At 35.8% G+C, this 19,333-nt stretch overlaps 1 protein-coding gene across 2 annotated transcripts in view; it reads left to right on the top strand.

Annotated features, from left to right (window-relative positions):
• Window positions 1–19,333, top strand: part of PGR (progesterone receptor) — a 46,156-nt gene that overhangs the window by 12,824 nt on the left and 13,999 nt on the right. For both annotated transcript variants that reach the window (XM_087755950.1, XM_087755951.1), the window contains 4 exons: window positions 4,595–4,711; window positions 12,639–12,941; window positions 14,342–14,486; window positions 17,990–18,120. In XM_087755950.1, the coding sequence (XP_087612076.1) occupies window positions 4,595–4,711; window positions 12,639–12,941; window positions 14,342–14,486; window positions 17,990–18,120 (696 nt within the window). The remainder of the gene's footprint in view (window positions 1–4,594; window positions 4,712–12,638; window positions 12,942–14,341; window positions 14,487–17,989; window positions 18,121–19,333) is intronic.

The following is a 19,333-nucleotide window of genomic DNA, read 5'->3' on the forward strand; positions in this document are numbered from 1 at the left end:
TCAGCACAGATGAGCTTACACAAATAACTGATTGGTTGCGCCTGATACCCTTGGTGCAGCTAAAGCTTTTTGTTTTCCATATTTTGCACATCTGCAAAATCTCTGCAACTCATTAGTTTACTCGAGTGATTTTAAGTGACTTAGAGCATGTCAGTGAGCTAAGTTAATAGTGCAGTTTTTAAAGACACTGTGCGTGCTACTTCCAGCAGCATTTGAATTAAAATTTCTCAGTGCTGGAGTATGATCTGTGCAGCTTTACTGATAGCAAAACCTGTGGTGGACCATTGGCATTTTGACCACTTTCTGATATAAACCTGCCAGTAAAGCAAGAGTCATTACAGTATTTAAAATTGTATCTGCTTGTTTGCATTAGGACTTCCACCTTTGCTAACACAAGTGGACTTCGATGGAGGTTAAGAAAAATGCTATCCTACAAGAATCTGGAACATATGAGGAACAGATGAAATAATCTATATTTTCTCCATATTCTTAATCAAATCTAGGTCACAAGCTGATACATTGATATCTTGAGAGAGAGTGACAATGTGCAATTTCAAAAAGAGGTGAAACTTAATGCTGGGTGAAGACTTCCAAGAAAGTGGCAGTTGCCAGAAAGTTGCCAGATCCATATTTTTGTAAGAAACACAAATATTGATCTTTACTTTCCGACCTGTGCTCTAATGATTAGACTACTGTCCTGTTTTTTTCTGGGTTTTTTCCTGGTTATAATGACAGTAGTCATATAACAGATACTGAATGATGAGCTACCAATTGAACAGGAATTTGATCTTGACAGGGGTCTTTGGCTACTTCATTGGTACATGTATTTAATATAACTGTAATGCTCACATATTGAAAAAATACGGATGATGCTAAGACTGAGATATAGCAAATGTATTATCAAATAGATGTTTTAGCATCCCATGAAAACATTCCAGACAGCTTCATCTCACTAAATATTGTCCCGTAATTTTGAAATTAACCAAATATCTGGCATGTTTTCCATTTCTTACACAATCTGTCCTTCAGATGGTTGCTGCCACTTAGATATTAATGTCAAGCAAGTAGCAGTTTCTCAGAACCCAGCTCTGCACAATGGTAGAAACGGTTTCAGATGAGAACATTGACTCAGATTTAGCTATAGATAGAAGTTCAAATCAGATGACTGAGGTAATAAAAAAATCCATGCCAGACTCTGAAAAATACTGTATAATTGAACCTTATGTGTTTTCCAAGTAAGTTGCAGCTGAATGAGAATGAATGGAATGCACTTTGGGACGGGAGGTGTTGGGGAGAGATTGGATAGAGGTGAGCGGAGTGGAAAACTCACATGAAGGTGTGATTCAAGCTCAGGATATGACTGACTTTTTTATAGTCCTGAAAACAAGGAAGTGGTTGACAGTAAGAATCAAGAAGTGCCTGAGATTTTATCACCATAATCTCATGGGAGGGTTGGGTTGGCAGGATTTTGGCTTTTTCTTAGTTCTTTTTTTTATGCTAGTATCATGGAAGCTTTATGGAAGAAATAAACTAGGTGAAAACATAATAAAGATGAGGTCAGTGGTCATTATTAGATTTTTAAATACAGTTTATTAAATAAATAGGAATTAAATAAGATGATCGAAGCAAATTCTTACTGTGCCTAAATTTGAATAACAGACTTCATTTCTTCCATGGTATGCACTGGACAGAGAGATTATTTAATCCTGCCTAATCTTAAGATCTAGAACATATGAACATTGAAGAGTAGTTTCCATAATTGTGATTCATTCAATTTGTTTTTTCAAATGTGAAAAATTTTGTTCAGTCTTGGGTTTATAATAAGCAGCTTGTGAGTTGTTATGTAATGATGAACTAATTCATGCATTTCCAATTGAAGTGGAAGTTGGATCTACTGATAACCCCTAAGCTATGAAGAGGTTTTTAAGCACTGTAGCTAAACTTAATTGTGTGACTGTAAATTTAAAATTTCACAATGTATTTCACCCTTGATTTTTAATGCTTAATCTTAGATGCATAGTATTTAAACACTATTGTATAAATAATACAGGCTATTTAAATGTGTATTGGTATAAATCAAGCTGTTAACTTCTTTTTTTCCAGATAATTTCCTGTTCCAGCACTAACAGTGTTGCCATTACTGCTTCTGCCCAAACTCCTCAGCGTCTTTTAGCAGTTAGAGCACGCACTTGGGTGTTGAGTACTCAAACCACATACTGATATCAAAAGCAGATTCTAAATACTGACATCATTCTAGAACGTATAAACAGTGTTCTCTGAGTGCTTGAAGAGGAATAGTTCACAGTATGGCATTGGCTTTGGTAGATCAGCATTTTTCTGTGTCATTATAGGGGGAAAAGTACAACTTGAATGCCTATAGCATTGTGAGCTGCTTGTGAGCATTTGCTGCCATACTGGGAATACGTAGTCCATTTTTTGGTCTTGCAATGGGCGTGGGTTATACGGACTCAGATCATGGTGTGTAGACTCAGAGGATTCCCTAGAAAAGAAGTCCCGAAGAGATACCTTTCAGGGCACCAAAGAAAAGCCCCAAAACCAAGACACCCACAAACAAAACTTAACCTCCACTTAAGCGTTCCTTGTAAATTAACTGTACATTAAAGCATCAGAATGCCACAGTGCAGAGATAATCTGATGCTTCACAGATTTTAGTTGAACTAACAGAGTTTTGAAATTGTTGTTGCTTATCAAAAGACTGAATGCTTTTGTAGCTAATAAAGGCAAAGCAAGACAAGAAAAAACTGCAAATAATCCCAAGGAAGACATGTTCAAAATGAGTGTTTTGCTTCGTGGTCTGCTGCCAAAAGCAAGACAGGTTTTTATTCATTTGGTTACTTTTGGTAATGTTTCCTGTAAGAAGGAATCCAGGATTAGAATTAATGGGAGAGAGTAAATGAGAGTTTCTTCTGATTTACTGCATTACTAAATACTTTTTAAATGCCAGGCAATGCGTGAGGCAACTTTTATTTACCCGTTGTTTTCTAAAAAAAGAGAAACAGTTATAAAAATGAATTTCAGGCAATTGGGTTTCTTTCACTAAAACCAAACAAGTTGTTCTTAAAAGTATGGGTAAGAAGTAAATTAATTATCTAAAAAAATGTTAGCACAGAAACAAATGCATTGTTTCACATGGTTTAGCACTAGCTCTTTTCTTTTGTTAGCACAGAATGTTCTTTCTCCTGCGTTTTCATCTGAGGATTCATTTTCAGTTTGTCTTTCTTCTGTGGAGAAAAGTTATTGGTGAACAGTGGCTCATTTTACCATGTGCAGAGAAAAGACAGAATAGGGTTGTAAAGAAAGCTGAATAACAGCATCTGAGTAGAATAATCATCTCAGATTTGTTGGCTGCTGGTGACTTGAGATGGCTAACAGAGTAATACTGATCTAGAAACTAGTGAAAGTTTAAAAGGTTTGGTATTGATGTCTGTTACATTTGGAGGTCCATATCCACAATATTCCATGAAGAAAGTATCCATGATATTGGTACTTCTGCAGTTTGTCCATACTCTTTTTGATCCATTTTGTTGCTCTCAAAAGAAATACTGTTGTTTGTTTGTTTTCATGCTTTCATGCTAGGGACTGGTAAGAAACTGAAAATACAGAAATAAATAGAAGATGATGTGCACAGACAGGCAGGATTTTAAAGTTAAACCTTATGGGGTAAACCTGGGCTTAATTTGAAAGGATATGTGAAAATTAGCTTTGATTTCTTCTTACTTATGTACTTAGCTTTGTTTACTTAATCAAAATTAAAATCAATCACAGAAATTATCAATATTATACTAAAGCATGAAAGTACACTTTTTCATTCTCTTCAAGTCAAATTTGGAAGTATCACTGAAGTTTGTGTTCAAAGGAATGTCAGGATATTAGCTGAATTTAATTTTTTGCTCTGCTGGAAGCCAATTTCATTAAAAAGATTCCATTTTAATACAGCAATGACAGGCTCTTCCTAACTGAGTCCTTCAGAATTAAACAATAAACTAAGAGCTAACCTAAACCAAAAAGTTACAGCCACCTTCTGTTTGTCCTTTTTGGCTGTGTTGGCTACATCTGTTCAGCTGATATTTCAGCAGGTCTAGTCCAAAACTGCTGCTCCATCAGAGGTAATTTACTCTGCTTACAGGGCTCTTTTTTGCACTGCCCCAACTTCTTCATTCAGTTTTGTGTCAGAGACTCCACATCAATCCAAGCAAAATTTACTTAAAAGTTCTTTAAAATCAGGAACAATAACTTAAAAGAAAGATAAGTTTGAAAGAAATGAATTGGTCTGTCCTCATGCTTGATTTACTTAAGAATATTGATAGTACAATAATTTAAGCAGTTCATACTGTCTGCTAATTATTTTGGAATTTTGTAGATGGGGAGATTCACTCTTAAACAGGCCAAATAAATCGTTATATGTAATGAGTAACGCATGATTATTTGAAAGTTAACATAAAATGAAGGAGTCCTTTAATGGTTCAAGTATACTTTTTTTGAATCCTCTGTTATTTTTGGAACATTTATACATAGAAAAAATTTTGTCATGTTAGAAAACATAGTATTAATCCTGTTTTTCTCTTGCCTACAGGGCAGCACAACTATTTATGTGCTGGAAGAAATGACTGCATAGTTGATAAAATTCGTAGGAAGAACTGTCCAGCATGTCGCTTGAGGAAGTGCTGTCAAGCCGGTATGGTCCTGGGAGGTGAGCTCCTTTTCAGATCTGATTCAGAAAAATAGGCAGTCAAGAACACTACCATCACTCTGTCGAGTTTAAACAACATTACTTTGATGCTGTAAAGGAAAGAACCACATTAAAATGTTATTTTTGGAAGAATTACCTGGTGTTTTAAAATTCCTTATGATTTTTCTTTCATGAGTATGGAAATCCTGAAACAAAAATACTTTTCTGTAGGAATCTCTTTCTCCTACTGTGTACCCTTATACTCATTTTCTTGCAAGGGCAGGAATTGTGTCTTTGGTGTGTATTTATTAATAATTTTGGATCAGAAAATTTCATTTAGGTAAAAAATAAAGAAGCAAATTGAGATTGATGCTAAAATGAGAATGAGTAGTATCCCCTTCTCTTTTCTGTTGTGCTCTCCATCATTGCTTTGAGTACATGTCAACAAAATTATATCCTGTTCCACCAAAGAGGGCCAGGCAGTGCTTGCACCAACACTACAGACTTTGCATACTAGATGCTGGGAATTCCCATCTGTGTATTAGCTCTTGCTGTAACAGATTTGCTTTTTTTATGTAACATTAATCAAAAATTGAGTACTCTGCCTTCGAAAACCTACAGGGAGAAAATAATGTAGGATCACGTAGTCACATGGCAAGTTTTGCTGTGCTAAGTTGCAGGAATGATGCATACTTTTCCTGTTTTTTTTTTTTATATTTTTCATGAGAACTTTAGCTGTATAAAGTTTTGGATCAGCACAAAGCTTGAAAATACATAAGACTATAAGAAAATGGCTATATAAAGATGATAGAAAGAATGTGTTCTCAAAGGGAATTAAAAAAAAGGAAGGACAAAAGCCTGATTTCTTTCTAAGATAATTTATTTTAGTGCAGCAAACATCTCTCTCTCTCTCCCTGCATTTTGTGTATTGCTTTTTGTCCCTGAAGGAAGAATGGGAATTATATACTGTGCGTAATTTCATTATTTTACTAATCCGTGTTCATTCATAAGTTAAAACGTGTATGTAATTTTCAGACTGACAGTTTGATTGCACAGCTGTACACTTTCAGTTCATGTAATATTGTGTGGAGTTGGAGTATTCTGCACACATGGCCGTTGTGGCATTCTTACATGTTGTGCTTTTATCGGTGATATAAACCAGTAGTTCCCAACCAGTGAGGAGCTGTCGCTGGGTCTCGGTACTTCGTCTTCCGTAAGCGATAGTGCTGCAGCTCCAGGGAACGGCCATCGGGATGAGAGGAGGGCAAGTCGATGCTGCGGTATGGACTGTGTTCTGTGTTGTACCCCTGAACCTCCTTAGACCTTCAGCGCTGCCTCTCCTTTGAGTTGTCTTCTCCAAATGGCATCCCTCTCACCCCACAGCACTGGAGACAGAGTAATGAGAGCCATCAGTCTAAGTGATGTTACTGTCTCCCTGCCCTTCCTGCACCTTGGTCAGTCAGTGCTGCCTCTCAGTAAGAAAAATGGAGCTGACAAACATGTTGGTGGCACCAGACTGGGGGAAGAGGGACGAAAGGAAGAGAACGTGTCCTTTGGATCCTTCTCAGAAGCAGTGTTTTAGAGCTGGGGTAGGAGTGCATTAGAGAAACAATATTACTTACAAAGGCAGACTTTTCACCCTGAACCTGAAGGATTGTTTGCCTGGGTTACAGAAGAGTCCCCCAGGTTTGGAAGGGGAGAAAGCAAAGGAGGCAGGGGTCCAGAGGGAGCTGTCGAAAACGTGTGGTAAGAATGGAGACTCGGGAAAGGAGGAGGTGGCAGATATAATGTCTGTCTTGTAAAGTTTGGGACAACTTGTAAGGTTGTCTTGTAAGGTTTGAGCAAGTTGATCTATGAAAGATGTCCCTGCCCATGGCAGGGGGTGGACTAGATGTATCTTTAAAGGTCCCTTCCAACCCCAACCATTCTATGATTCTGACTGGTGTAAAGTAATACAGGTAAAAATTCATTCCTGGCTGTGAATTTTGCACAGCCAAAAGTCTGATGATGATCTAACCTGAACTTTCATGTGTGATAGCCTGGATAACGCCAATAACTAAACCCCAAGTATTTTAAAATCACAAGCAGCACTGTTTCAACAAGCAGAAGTCCTTTTGCTTCAGCATTGTTCTGCATAGCAATTCTACATAGGAAAAGTAGCCAGAAGGCTTGACTTCGTTCTACATTTTGCATACATTTATGGATGCTCATTTTCCTAGTGTTTTTTAATGTATACATTTTGCTCTGAGTGTAGGTAACTAAAATGGAAAAAGTTTGACGCTTTTGCTAGCAATATTTATGAGACGGTATGTCCTCATTAGTGTGTCCTTGTATGAGGATGTTGTGGCCTCACACTTGAAACCAAAACCTGATGATAAAGGTGCTCTGACTCTTAGTTCTTTACCATCACGTATGAAGAGAGTAAAAACTTCCTCTTTCTCTTTGGGTCACCTTTGTTCTCAGCTAGTACTAAGCAAGTGTGAATAGTTTCTTTGCATTTAAAGCTAGATTGTTCTACCTAGCCAGTTTGTTGTGTTGTTTAGCCCTTTTCTGTATATACCTAATCGAAGCTGTCTTCCATTTTTTGAGGAGACTGTTCCAGTCTAGTTCCTCTAGTTCTCAGAGGGCCATGGGATCTCATCAGATCTCTGCCCTGATATCCCCACCTACCCCATCTTCTGGAAGGAAGTGATCTGGCAGGAAAATAGGAAGAAGAAGAAAACATTGAGGCAATGAAAAAAAAGGAACTATCAAATGGAGCCAGCACTGCGGCATCTCTAGTTTTTTCTTAGCTGCATCAGGTTGAGTGTAGTATTTCAGGTGCTCTTAGTGATGTCAACGGATTAGGAAGCTGATTATTCTATGCAGATTGAAATTGAGCACTTAATACTGAAAGGGGAAGAAAGACAAATGTAGGCAAAAAAAAAGAGAGGAAAACTAGAGTGGGATTATAAATGAGGATTTAAAATTCAAAAAGGCTCAAGATAGACTGTTTAACCATAATGCTCTTTCTACCATTACCATCATCTTTCTTAGTTTTCTCTTCTGCCATTTCTTATACTTCCTTTATTGTATTGTGTATCACACATTTCCTACCCATGACTTGCTGTGCTGATAACAGTGTATGATTCATATATGGGATACTACTGAGCTTACATAATTTTCCCCGGGATGTAAGTGTCCATAAGCAAATTTCCAATTTGTGGAGCAAATTACATACGTGGATACATCATTGAATATTTTTAACAAATCCAAATTGTCAATGCTTTAAATCTTTTCCTGTGTTTACAGCCTATTATATTTTAAGATTTTTTGTGCGTTTTCTGGTTTCTGCCATTCAGAACTGACATAGATATACTTTTGTTCCTTTACTCCTGCTACTTAGTTTCTTAATGCTAGCCTTCAGTTACTAAATGCAGACCTCCAATATTGCGTAATCAAGGTGAGAAAGACTAAGATTTTACAGGGTGTTAACTATAAGATTCTGAAGATTATCATTGCAGTAATTAAATTAAATTTACTGCTGGGAGACATACACTTATCTTCCACTGAATGTTACTGAGTGGCAGCCGTATAGATAGAGAATAATATTATATTACATTGACAACAGTTCCATTTTCCGACCCTAATACCAAAGCAATTAAATGAACTTGAATTGTTTTAAAATAAATTAGTAGTCAGTTGTAAGTAAACTATAGGATAGCGGCAAATAGCTTTAGCAACTGATTTCACTGTATGGACTGTTTCTTCTTTCTTAATATATACAAAGAAAGTATCAATGAAAATATATTTCATAATTCCTTAATTATCATTCTCTTAATTGTCTTTGAGTTTTATCATCTCATAACTGGACATGTTAATCTGTCCCCTTTCTAATCTTCTACCTAATAGGACAGCAGGTAGCTGTGTCAGGTCCTGGAATAAACAAATACCCAGCTTTTTTATTTCCTGTCAGTGAATCTCATTTTCCCAGGCTGACGATCACAGATTCCTTGTTCTGCTGTATTGCTAAATTATAGCTTTCTTCACTGTTTCAGTCAGCTTTCAGTCCACATTGCAATGATTACGTGGAGACAAATCTGAATTAATTTTCCAGGTAGTATTTTCTGAGGTAGCATCAAAGGGTTTATTAAAATCAAGATGTATTACTGCTGCTTTGCTGCTTTGTTCCTTTATTTTGTATACACCCTCCTAAGGTGTACACAGCTTGTTCTCCTACACAAAACTTAAGAGCATTGTGACCTTAAAGTCAGAGCCATAGTGTTCTGTCAAGAATAATAAAATCATTGACATTTTTCTCCTAATTAAAGGGTATGGAGAAGGATAGTGAGATGTTAGACTTTTACTAGAAACCCGGCCATTTTAATATGAAATGTCTACTGTCAGTTATGTTTGATTGGCAGTATGGTTCTGCATACCTAGTTAAAAGAATATTAAAATACAGAATTACGTATTAAGGAGAAAATAATAATATATTTGATGGTGAGATTAAGTAGATTTTCTTTATTAAATTTCTTTATGTTTTCTAGGTACAGGTAGTACACAAACACTATACACATGCTATTTACAGTAATCAAGGGTGACAGAACTGTGAGTACTAAGAAACTGCTTGAGTGGTTGGCTATCTTAAAACAAATTAACGAAAATGTTACAAAGAAAAGGTGTGCTGTCTGAATATGCACAGACATGTTTTAATATTAAAATGAATAGTTGCCAGAGCGGATTAGTATTAGTATAATAATTAGTGGAGCCATTTAATAATAAGTGGAGACATTTGTTTATCTTACAGCAGGAAATTATCTGGATATTTTTGTAAGCAGCAATTGAATAACTAAGCTATTGTCACATCTCTCTTGTTTTCCATATGTCCTTAAGAGTTTGCATTAATTTGACATGGTCTCCTTCTGGTAGGTGGGAAAGTTTACTGTGAGTTATTAGTAGTCACCTCTCCAGTAGACAGGTAACAAGTGGAGTTGCTTTACTGGTGGCTGTTAAGCAACATAATTGGAAATAAACACATAAGCAATTCTGCAAGCCAGTGTGACATTAATTCTGATACGTTTAATCACTTGGAAACATGGGTACTTATTAACTACTAACATTTCCATGTGATAAGTGCTCTGTTTGGTTTCTTTCTTTACTTGTTCTCTGAACTGTAAAAGTATCTGAAGCCATTATTTCAGAGAATACCTGAAATCATTATTTATGAACTATCAAATGCATTGTTCCTTCTGGTTTCCTTCATGCCTAAACAATAGTTAGTGGGAAATTCCCAGCATGTTTAGGACTATGTATAGCTTTGTTATGATAGAAATTGGCCCTAGGTCTCGTCATAATATATTGGCTATTCTTTTGGTTCAGCTGTAACATAAGGTGTAAGTTTGTGTTTCATTCTTTACTGAGGAGTCACTAATCAGAAATATTTGTATTCTTACCACAAGTGATAAAAAGAGCATAAGATTGCTGGGGCACTTGATAGTAAGCTAATTAAACTCACAGTTAGTGGGAGTATCACCCCTGACTTCACTGGATGATGAGTGTTGCTGAAGAGCCCATCACTCATATTTATACTATCAATAAAGTGTGTTTCTTTACATTTTGTTTAGTGTACTCCCTTTGGATTTTAAATACTTTTTAAATTTAAATTGAAGTTTTGCACTTTTATGTACAACTTACTTTTTGTATGTATGTGAAATGCCTAAACATGCGTATTTATGATGGGATAACACAAATTTATTTTTTTAAAACAGCAGATTTGGAATTTTAAGACTGTGTTCATCTGCTCAGTCCCATCTGGTTCACAAACAAGAGGATTGATTTTGCCTCCAGTTATGCCAGTGTACATCAAGAATAATTAATTTAAGTAATAAAATTTGTTCTGTATATAATATTTAGAAATAACATAAGTAATCTTTCCATATTTGATGTATTAATCTTGCTTGAAGTTATACTATCCATGTACTAATGAATGTTTTGAAAAGGTCAATTTAATTCTCTAAAGTGTACATCCTAGGTCTTCCAAAATGGAGACACTGGATTTTCACAGAATTTGCTATCTTCTATAATAAAGGAGCACCTGAAAAAAATGGAATAGGCATGTTCCTAAGTAAAGCCATTTTTGTCAAACCTTTCTGTTTTAGTGTGTAGTTTGGAAGACAGGGACTTTCCAAGGAGGAAGGTAATAGATGATTCCGACTATGCTAGCATCTCTCCATTCCTTCCGTGAACAGTTGCGAGAGGATTCAGAGCAAGCGCTGAAGTTTAGGGGCGCTTCCCTGCTCCAGGGTTCTAGGGCCTCTTTGGTGCACTGGCTGCACTCTGGCAGCGCGGCACTACTTTTAACGAAGATAAAAAGAAGGCAGTAAGAGATGGAGAAGTCTTTGTCTCCTTCCTTTAGGATGTGCTAAGTTCCCTTGTCTAATCTTTCATTTGTAAATAAAAGTACCATTTTTCAAAAGACAATTTGACGTGCATGTTACAAACTGGATTGTAATTCAACCAAATAGATGCACAATGTTATGCTTCTGTTACCTTTCACCTTCTGTGCTTACAGAGTGGTTTATGCATATTGCCATTTTATAATGCAGTTTCTCAGTGGTTCAGCAATTTGATAGTCATAGTTTTTCTTTTCATCCAGTGAAATTTGGTGCATCTCTTTTTCTATTATTGTTAAAGCATGCAACGCCGCAACAAGTAAAAATATTTATGTGATTTCTGCATTTTCTTGGAGCAGAACCTTCTTCTTACTGTTTTCTTTAAGGTTGAAACATGTAAACTTTTTATTTTTCTTTGTTGGCCGAATGATTTACCCTTCGTTTGTAGTCACACTGCATCTCTCTTACTGTCCCACTGTCATCTAAAGCAGACCATAAATACCAGTGTCTTTATTGTATTTTTTATTTGTTATGACACCCTTTTTTCACTATGCAAAACTTGTTTGGCAGAACTGAGGAATGTAATGATCCAACGGGGTTTTCATCACCTTTGAGGGTCTATTTGTAGTACATGTGTCCCATGCAGCCACCTCGACATGGATTTGCCTTTTTATTGAAATGTGTAATACAGTAAGATGTTACTGAGGGTTATTGTCTTTCAGCCTCTGAAAGTTTGATTTTCTGTGTCTATATGGTGCACCTCCAGACTGTTTCCGTGAAAGAAATTTGAAGAGTTGCTACCTAGAGCTCTGTATATTTGAATAGCCGTACCAGATGTAATACGGTGCTTATTTTGGGAAGGCAGTTCAACTATTTGTTTTCTTTTTTTTAGTTAGCGTTCTTCAAACCAGTGCAGTATAGAAATAAGAATTGCAGATACTGAGAAAGAGAAATTATTCTCAGAAAGGGGAGTTTTGTAAGTGTTGACATGTGGTTTTACAGTATTTGTTGGCTTTTCACTCATCCCCTGAATTCTATTTTCCTTCTGGTAAACAGGAGGAAAATATTTCAGTACAGATCATCAAAATAGAATTTAGCCATGAGACTGAAATGCCTTTATGGAACTGGAGGAAAGGAATTTCTGTGTGTAGTAATTAATTACTGGCATTTTTGTTTCTGAATATTAGGGAGAAAAAAAGAAACAGTATCCTTAATTAACATTGAATAGAAACCGGCTTGTAGAGCCAGCTGGCTCAGCTGTCGGCATATGATAGAACAGTGGGAACTGAACCAGAAAACACTTTCTGAGGTTACTGTAACCTAGAATTCATGGCAATAATTTTAATGGGTGGGTGCCATTCATCTCTTAGTGAAGGGAGGAGGAAATGGAGGGAGAAACTCTTAAGAATTTTCCATGATTCCTTCTTAATTATATAAATAGTCAAAAATAGAAAACGTATTCAGAAGGCAGTTCTAGTTTCCTTGTATAGATTAAAAGTGTAATCCAGCACTATGGGAAAATATTAATGTTTCTGGTTAATACTTTTTAACAGATCAACTATTTTCTTTTTCAGGTCGAAAACTTAAAAAGTTTAACAAAATTAAGGTTGTGAGAACATTAGATGTTGCACTCCAGCAGCCAGCAACCCTTCAAGATGAAAGCCAATCTCTAACCCAAAGGCTGTCCTTTTCTCCAAATCAAGAAATACAGTTTGTTCCCCCAATGATAAGCGTTCTACGAGGCATTGAGCCAGAAGTTGTCTATGCTGGTTATGACAATACAAAACCCGAAACACCAAGTTCCTTGCTGACCAGTCTAAATCATCTTTGTGAGAGGCAGCTTCTGTGTGTAGTCAAGTGGTCTAAATTGCTACCAGGTAACAGCACTTCTTATATGTAGTGAATTCTAGTTAAGCAAATATGTCATAGGACAAGCAGTCAAAAGAGAATATTATTGTCTGCCTGTTAACTAATTCTTAACAAATTCTAAAATTATTAACCTTTCAATTCATCAGATAATATGTGTACCAATCAAATACATTTTAATAGGAGGGCACTCTTAAAGGAACACAGATGAATATTTAGACTCACTCCAAAAAACAACAGAAGCCCAGAGAGTTCCTGTATATGATTATTATAGCCGCCTTTCCACCCAGCCCCTCCTACTCTATTACTCATTCTTTTGGTATGAAAAAATGTTAATATTTCTGCATATTCTTTATTCTTATTAAAATGAAGTTTTGAAAGCAACAGAGAAAACTTGTAATAAATAGTACCAGTTAGGACTAAGCAGCCCACAAATAGACTGGTAATGAGAAGTAACTGGATTTATGAAGATCCAAGAGTGGGTTCCAAAAACAGTCCATGTTATGTATGCACGTGCACTGTATGGTCATAGGGGCCTGATCCTGGCATATATAAAAATCCAGATATTGACCAGAAAGCCTGGAAGTACAGTTTCATGTGAGCTCAGTTTGACACTTCACTGCTGCAGGAAAGGGTAGTCCCTAACACTGCTCTTCCCCATTGCAGCTTGCACTTGTCAGACCTCTTGGTTGAACTGATTCATCTCATTAAGTGAGAAGGAAACAACCCTTTTTTTTTTACCCTCTGTAGTTTTCTGATGGCTTCATGAGCTGAACCAGTTCAGAGGGGTGGCATGAATGCCAGAGCTTGCTCGAAGGAGGTAACAGGACCAGGTAATGAAGAACAGGACCACTCCTTTCAGGGGCAGGAAGCTGTGAGATTGACTCAGATACTTCATAGCAATCTTTGAAGTTATCAAAGAGCAAATGATCATCAAAGGCAAACACACAACTGAATACTCTTCTCTTTAGTTAAATGTAAAAAAGATATTCATATGTGGATGTTTATTGTATTAAAATATATCTCTTGTTAAGAACACTAAAGTCCAAGCTATCAATATTAAATAAGAGTTAGTTACAGTGATCATGTTACAAACTGTCATATTTTTACCAAAGGAAAATGAGATGCATTCCTAGTTCCTGAAATAGTCACTTCTGACTGCTAAAGTTAATTTTGGTTTGATCTTTTCAAAATATTGGATCAGAACAAAAAGACAAGAGGTTAACTATCAAAAGTGAGACAACCAGTTATTATACAAACTTCACAAACTTCTGAGAGCTACATCCCCAAAAGCACTTGTTTTTCTAGGTGTTCTCAGTTTTATAGCTCAAAGTTGTAATCTCAGAACACCTGCTCAGCTATTCTCTAAATGAGAATTATAAAGTATTTTATCTTTTAATTTCATTTCCAGGATTTCGGAATTTACACATTGATGATCAGATAACCCTCATCCAGTATTCCTGGATGAGTCTAATGGTTTTTGCAATGGGATGGAGATCATACAAACACGTCAGTGGTCAGATGTTATATTTTGCACCAGATCTGATTCTAAATGAGTAAGTAGACTCTGCTGTCGCATAATATGAATGACATTTTGAACTTATTTGTGCCAATGAGAACGCAACTTCATTGAGGCCAAGATTGCATTCATTACTTGTTCTGTTTCAAAATAAACAGCAGAGGAAAGTCCTCTGACCATATTAAAGTTCAGTAACTTTGGGAAGGGTTTTGTGGGAATCCCAAATATTCTGTTGACATGGCCAAACAAAAGGAGTTCAAATAATATTTTAATTATCTAAGACAAAAACAAAAAAAAAATGATGCTGTCAGAAGATTTACCTGAATTCATCTGAATCAGACATGAGTTAATGTTTAGTAAATGAAACTAAGTAGGATTTTCTTTGGTCATTGTTGTTTGAGTGGATTTTGCAAATAGTTTGTATATAGTCTAAAATACTCAGTTTTGACACTTTCTGATAAAACTCTGCTTTTCTAAAAGTACATTTATTGTTAGAAAATTGTAATAATTTAGCAAAAAGGAATTTTAATATCAAGGATAAAATATGCTCTTTTCTGTTTGGAGGGGGGGATTGTTGGCTTAGATTTTCCTTCACTATGCTGATGAATTCAGATAATCTTCATTTCAGTCTTTGTCAGTTTTTCAGCTCTGCAAATTATCAAAGATGTAATTTTAGATACTTTGGTTATAATACATGGGAGGTTTCCAGGAACAGTAAAGCATAATTTAATCTCTGTACTTATTTTTCCTTAATACATTTTTCTTAGTTATTTTTTGTCAAAAACCTAAAAGGACTTCTATGAAGTGAGATGGAAGTTAAACAGGTTTTCTTGTAAGACATATCTGTTTAAGGATTAAGAGGTGGATTTGCAGAAGATCTAGACACCTGAATTTAAAATCTATAGACATCCAGGTTCTTCCCAATGAAGTTCTCTGTAGAAAATATTCAGTCAAGCTGGCCCAGTAGCTCCTGACCTTTTCTCTTCCAGATGACTGTAAATCCCTGTGAGGTTATAGCGTAATGAATTGTTTCCTCTCCCATGTGTATTAATGATGCTGTACAGATTGAAGTACTTTGAAGGGATGAGATTGAGAGAACTTCTGACTGTATTCTGTCCCAGCATAGTCTGTGATATATCTCATGGTTACATTCAGAAGAAACACAGAGTGAGATGGCTTTAGGCAGTAATGTCATGTCTTAGGGAATTACCCTGTATGTGGACCACTGCTGCCACCTTGTGAAGAAGACATTCTTCAAGAATAGGGTTGAGATTTATGAACCCTGATTATAATCCCTCAGGGACAGCTTCTTGTTCGCAGCACAAGACCATCTACATTGAGAAAGAGGTGGACTGACAACATGTTCTTGATTGTAGAACATCTCATCAGGGTCGTATTAGAAACGTTATAAACAAAGAGTTAGACATGAAAAGTAACTGGCACACTAAATCATAGCTGCAACTATTTATTGGGAAATAAGTTAGCTTTTAGATCAGTTAAGTGTAAGCAACTTCCTTGTCCACAATGATGTCTAAGCTTGTACTTTCATGATCACTTTAAGCAAAGGTAAGTCCTGAACACAGCCAAAAAAGTCAACTCCACCTGCCTCCCTGCCCTGGTCATGCATCCCCATGATTTCACTTAAACTGGATCAAACACTATCTGGCTGCACTGTCAAACAGATAAGGAAGTGATATGCTTGAGAAATACCCCAGAAAAAGCCATTAATTAGCAGATGGAGGTGGTCCCTGATCTGACTCGCCACATGGACAGGCAGGCACTGATGCCAGAACAGCAAGTGTGCACACCTAGAGGTGGAAAGAGAGAATGGAAATTCCTTCTACAAGGGCAACACACACTTGAGTTGTTTCAAAATGACCATGAAACCACAATCCAAAGGTTGTTTCACAGCCAATCTGTCATTTAGTGAACTGAGTTGTAGTGCTCCTTGGGAATGGCTTGTTTGGTAACATCAATTTCAACCAATAAAGCCAGAAGTGTTAATCTGACAATGATGTCATGAATTAGTATTAAAACCCTACAAGGATTTACTGTTACTTATACTTTGCAGTGTCTGAAAACATGACTAAGAACAGCATCTTATCATACCCTGAAAGCTGCTGTCACCCTTCATAGCTACCACTTAGGAATAGAGACTACCAGAAAGGAATAGGAAGGGAGATTTAAAGTAGCTATAGAAGTAACCAGTCCTTTCAGATCTAAAAGATTAAATTTCTATGTTTAAGTCATTTAAGAACTGGTGCGAGGTTTCAGACATTGAACAAAGCTGAAATAATTTTCATTTAAGGTAACAGCAACACTTAGCAACCTGATCTAGAAGATGTCCCTGCCAATTGCAGGGGGGGGTGGACTAGATGGCCTTTAAAGGTCCCTTCCATCCCAAAGCATTCTGTGATTCTATGCTTGAAATAACAGAAGAAAAAAGTGCATTGAGAGAAGTCTTATTCACAGAAAATATCTTCTGTTTTCATCGGTGATGGTGCTATCTGCAGTCAGGTTGGAATGCTGATCTGAACTTCGTAAGGGGGACAGGCAAAATTTAATCTTGTCGTTGTTGTACCTCATTCATCTGGATTGGGAGGCAGCTTTGTAAAATTAGCCCATGTTACTGGATCTTCAGGTTAATGTACAAGGAATTCAGTTTAGTTTACAAACTTTGAAATGCTATTGTTGCAGTAATTTCAGTTGAAAACTGCCTTCCCAATAAATATAGGCAATAAAATATACATAGTATACCAAAATCTCAAAGAGAAAAGTAACATTTAAGTGCTGCAAACAACTAAACAGTTTTATATATTTCCTTGTGTGATTTGTCCTATTTCCTTCTTGCAGGAGTTTAGATAAGGCTGTATTAATGTCTTAGTTTACTTAAATACATTTTGTATATATTTACATTTAAGCTTTTTAACTGTTTCTTTAATGGCATAAAATGATACAAAATAATATCATTGCTGTTAGCAGTACAATGCTAGACTTCCAACAAAGTAGTTTGATGCAGACATTTTTGCAAAACCTAAGAAGTTTTCTATAAACTTTCAGGTTTATCTCAGTTTTATGGTTTGAAATCTTTTCAGAGAATGTAAAAATCTGTCAATCTCCAAAAGAAAAAGAAAGTACTTCACATTAATTATTAGGGTGTTTTTAATTAATAAAAAACCTTCTTCTTTGGTGGTTAGCATTCAGCTTTGATAGTTTCCAAGTTTTTTTTTTCTGGGCAGCAGTAACAGATTAAACGTGCAAAATAACAACACAGTCATTACGATTAAAAAACTAAGGTAGGTACAAAAAAGTCAAAAAATTGTTTATAATTTATAACCTGTTTATATAAACCTCTTTATAATTATAACATCTTTATAATTATATAAACTTCTTGTTTAAATTTATAACCTCTTTCTTTAATTTCTGTGATGTGGTAATTAAACTGCTAACAAGGCACTTCCTTCAAGCATTTAGTACTGGAGCCGTTCCTTTTCTTTATTTTCATGTTTTCTAATTTTTTTTACCTTTTCTGGGTGTAAGACAGAGGATGAAAGAATCATCGTTCTATTCCCTGTGTCTATCCATGTGGCAACTCCCACAGGAATTTGTCAGACTTCAAGTTAGCCAAGAAGAGTTCCTATGTATGAAAGCACTGTTACTTCTAAACACAAGTAGGTTCTTTTATTTCTTTGTAACATATCACTAGTAAACAAGTTTTGAATCATATTGTTTAACTTGAGAATTGCTAAGCTATTTGGCTTAACAAATGGAAACTTCTTTAGAAGGAATGTTAGTATTCCAAGACTAAAAATATTTTTTTCTAGTGTTTATAAGGAACAAATAATTCATGATTCATTGTTGATTTTATTCTGTGTAAAGGTACTGGGGAAATGTTGAATCCCTTTTGATATATAGCTATATGTATTAGACATTTTCAAAGCAAGTGTGCAGTATTTCTGCCTGGAAGCTCTTCAGCTTAAATGACTCTACACAGATTAAAAAAAAAAAAAGTACAAGCATTAGAAATATATTAAAAAATGTTTAATAAATTGTCAGGACTGAGGGCTTTATCTTGGCCAAGAACTTAAAGCATGCTTTCTCAAAAGAATTAGGGAGGTGGACACAGCAAACAATACTAAAATTTATTCAACTTTTTATAGTTATAAATAAGTCCAGTTTAGCACAGATATAAACAAATGGAAGTGTTTTTATTTAGTTTGTTTCTCTAGAACAAAATTTGTAGTCACTTTGAATCATGCGCATCTTTTAAAGAATTCAGCATACAGCTGCATTCCACTTTAAATGGGAAATGTGGTAGTTGATGCAGTTATCTTCCAAAATGTTTTCTAAAATATTAAAATGTACATCTGCTGAGGCCATAATTGTTAGTTATGAATCCACAAATAGGAAGTTTTAAAATGGTACAGGTGCTATTAGAAATGAGAATAAGCACCTCCGAGAAATAGAATTGGAAGGATGTTGAAATTTGGTTCTCTGCACACTTGGGGAGTCGGAGGAGAGATGTGCAAATCCTGCATAACCTGCTTGTTAAAAGATAAGGAACTAAAATTTATTCCCTCTTAAGCTGTACTTGGCTGGTATTTGCATAAGCTCATGCTTAAAAAAAAACTTGGCCTCAGCAGAGCATAAGCAATAAAGATGAATTTTAGCTCATATGAACATAAAAATTACTAAAATAATAGCAAAATGCCATACACTCTGCTAAAGCAATAAAAATAATGTGGGCAAAAATCCCTCTCTGATACAGCTCTTGTTGCTTTGTTGGAATTCGAATGTCTTCCTATTTTAAATGTTTTCCACCTTGCTTTCATCACAAAATGAACTCCCTTGTCTCTCTGAACCTTAGAGGGAAGTTTTAAATTT

This window comes from Nipponia nippon, unplaced genomic scaffold, assembly GCF_047370975.1.
Source record: "Nipponia nippon isolate SJK-2023a ecotype South Korea unplaced genomic scaffold, ASM4737097v1 scaffold_2, whole genome shotgun sequence".
In the NCBI taxonomy this organism is placed as follows: Eukaryota; Metazoa; Chordata; class Aves; order Pelecaniformes; family Threskiornithidae; genus Nipponia; species Nipponia nippon.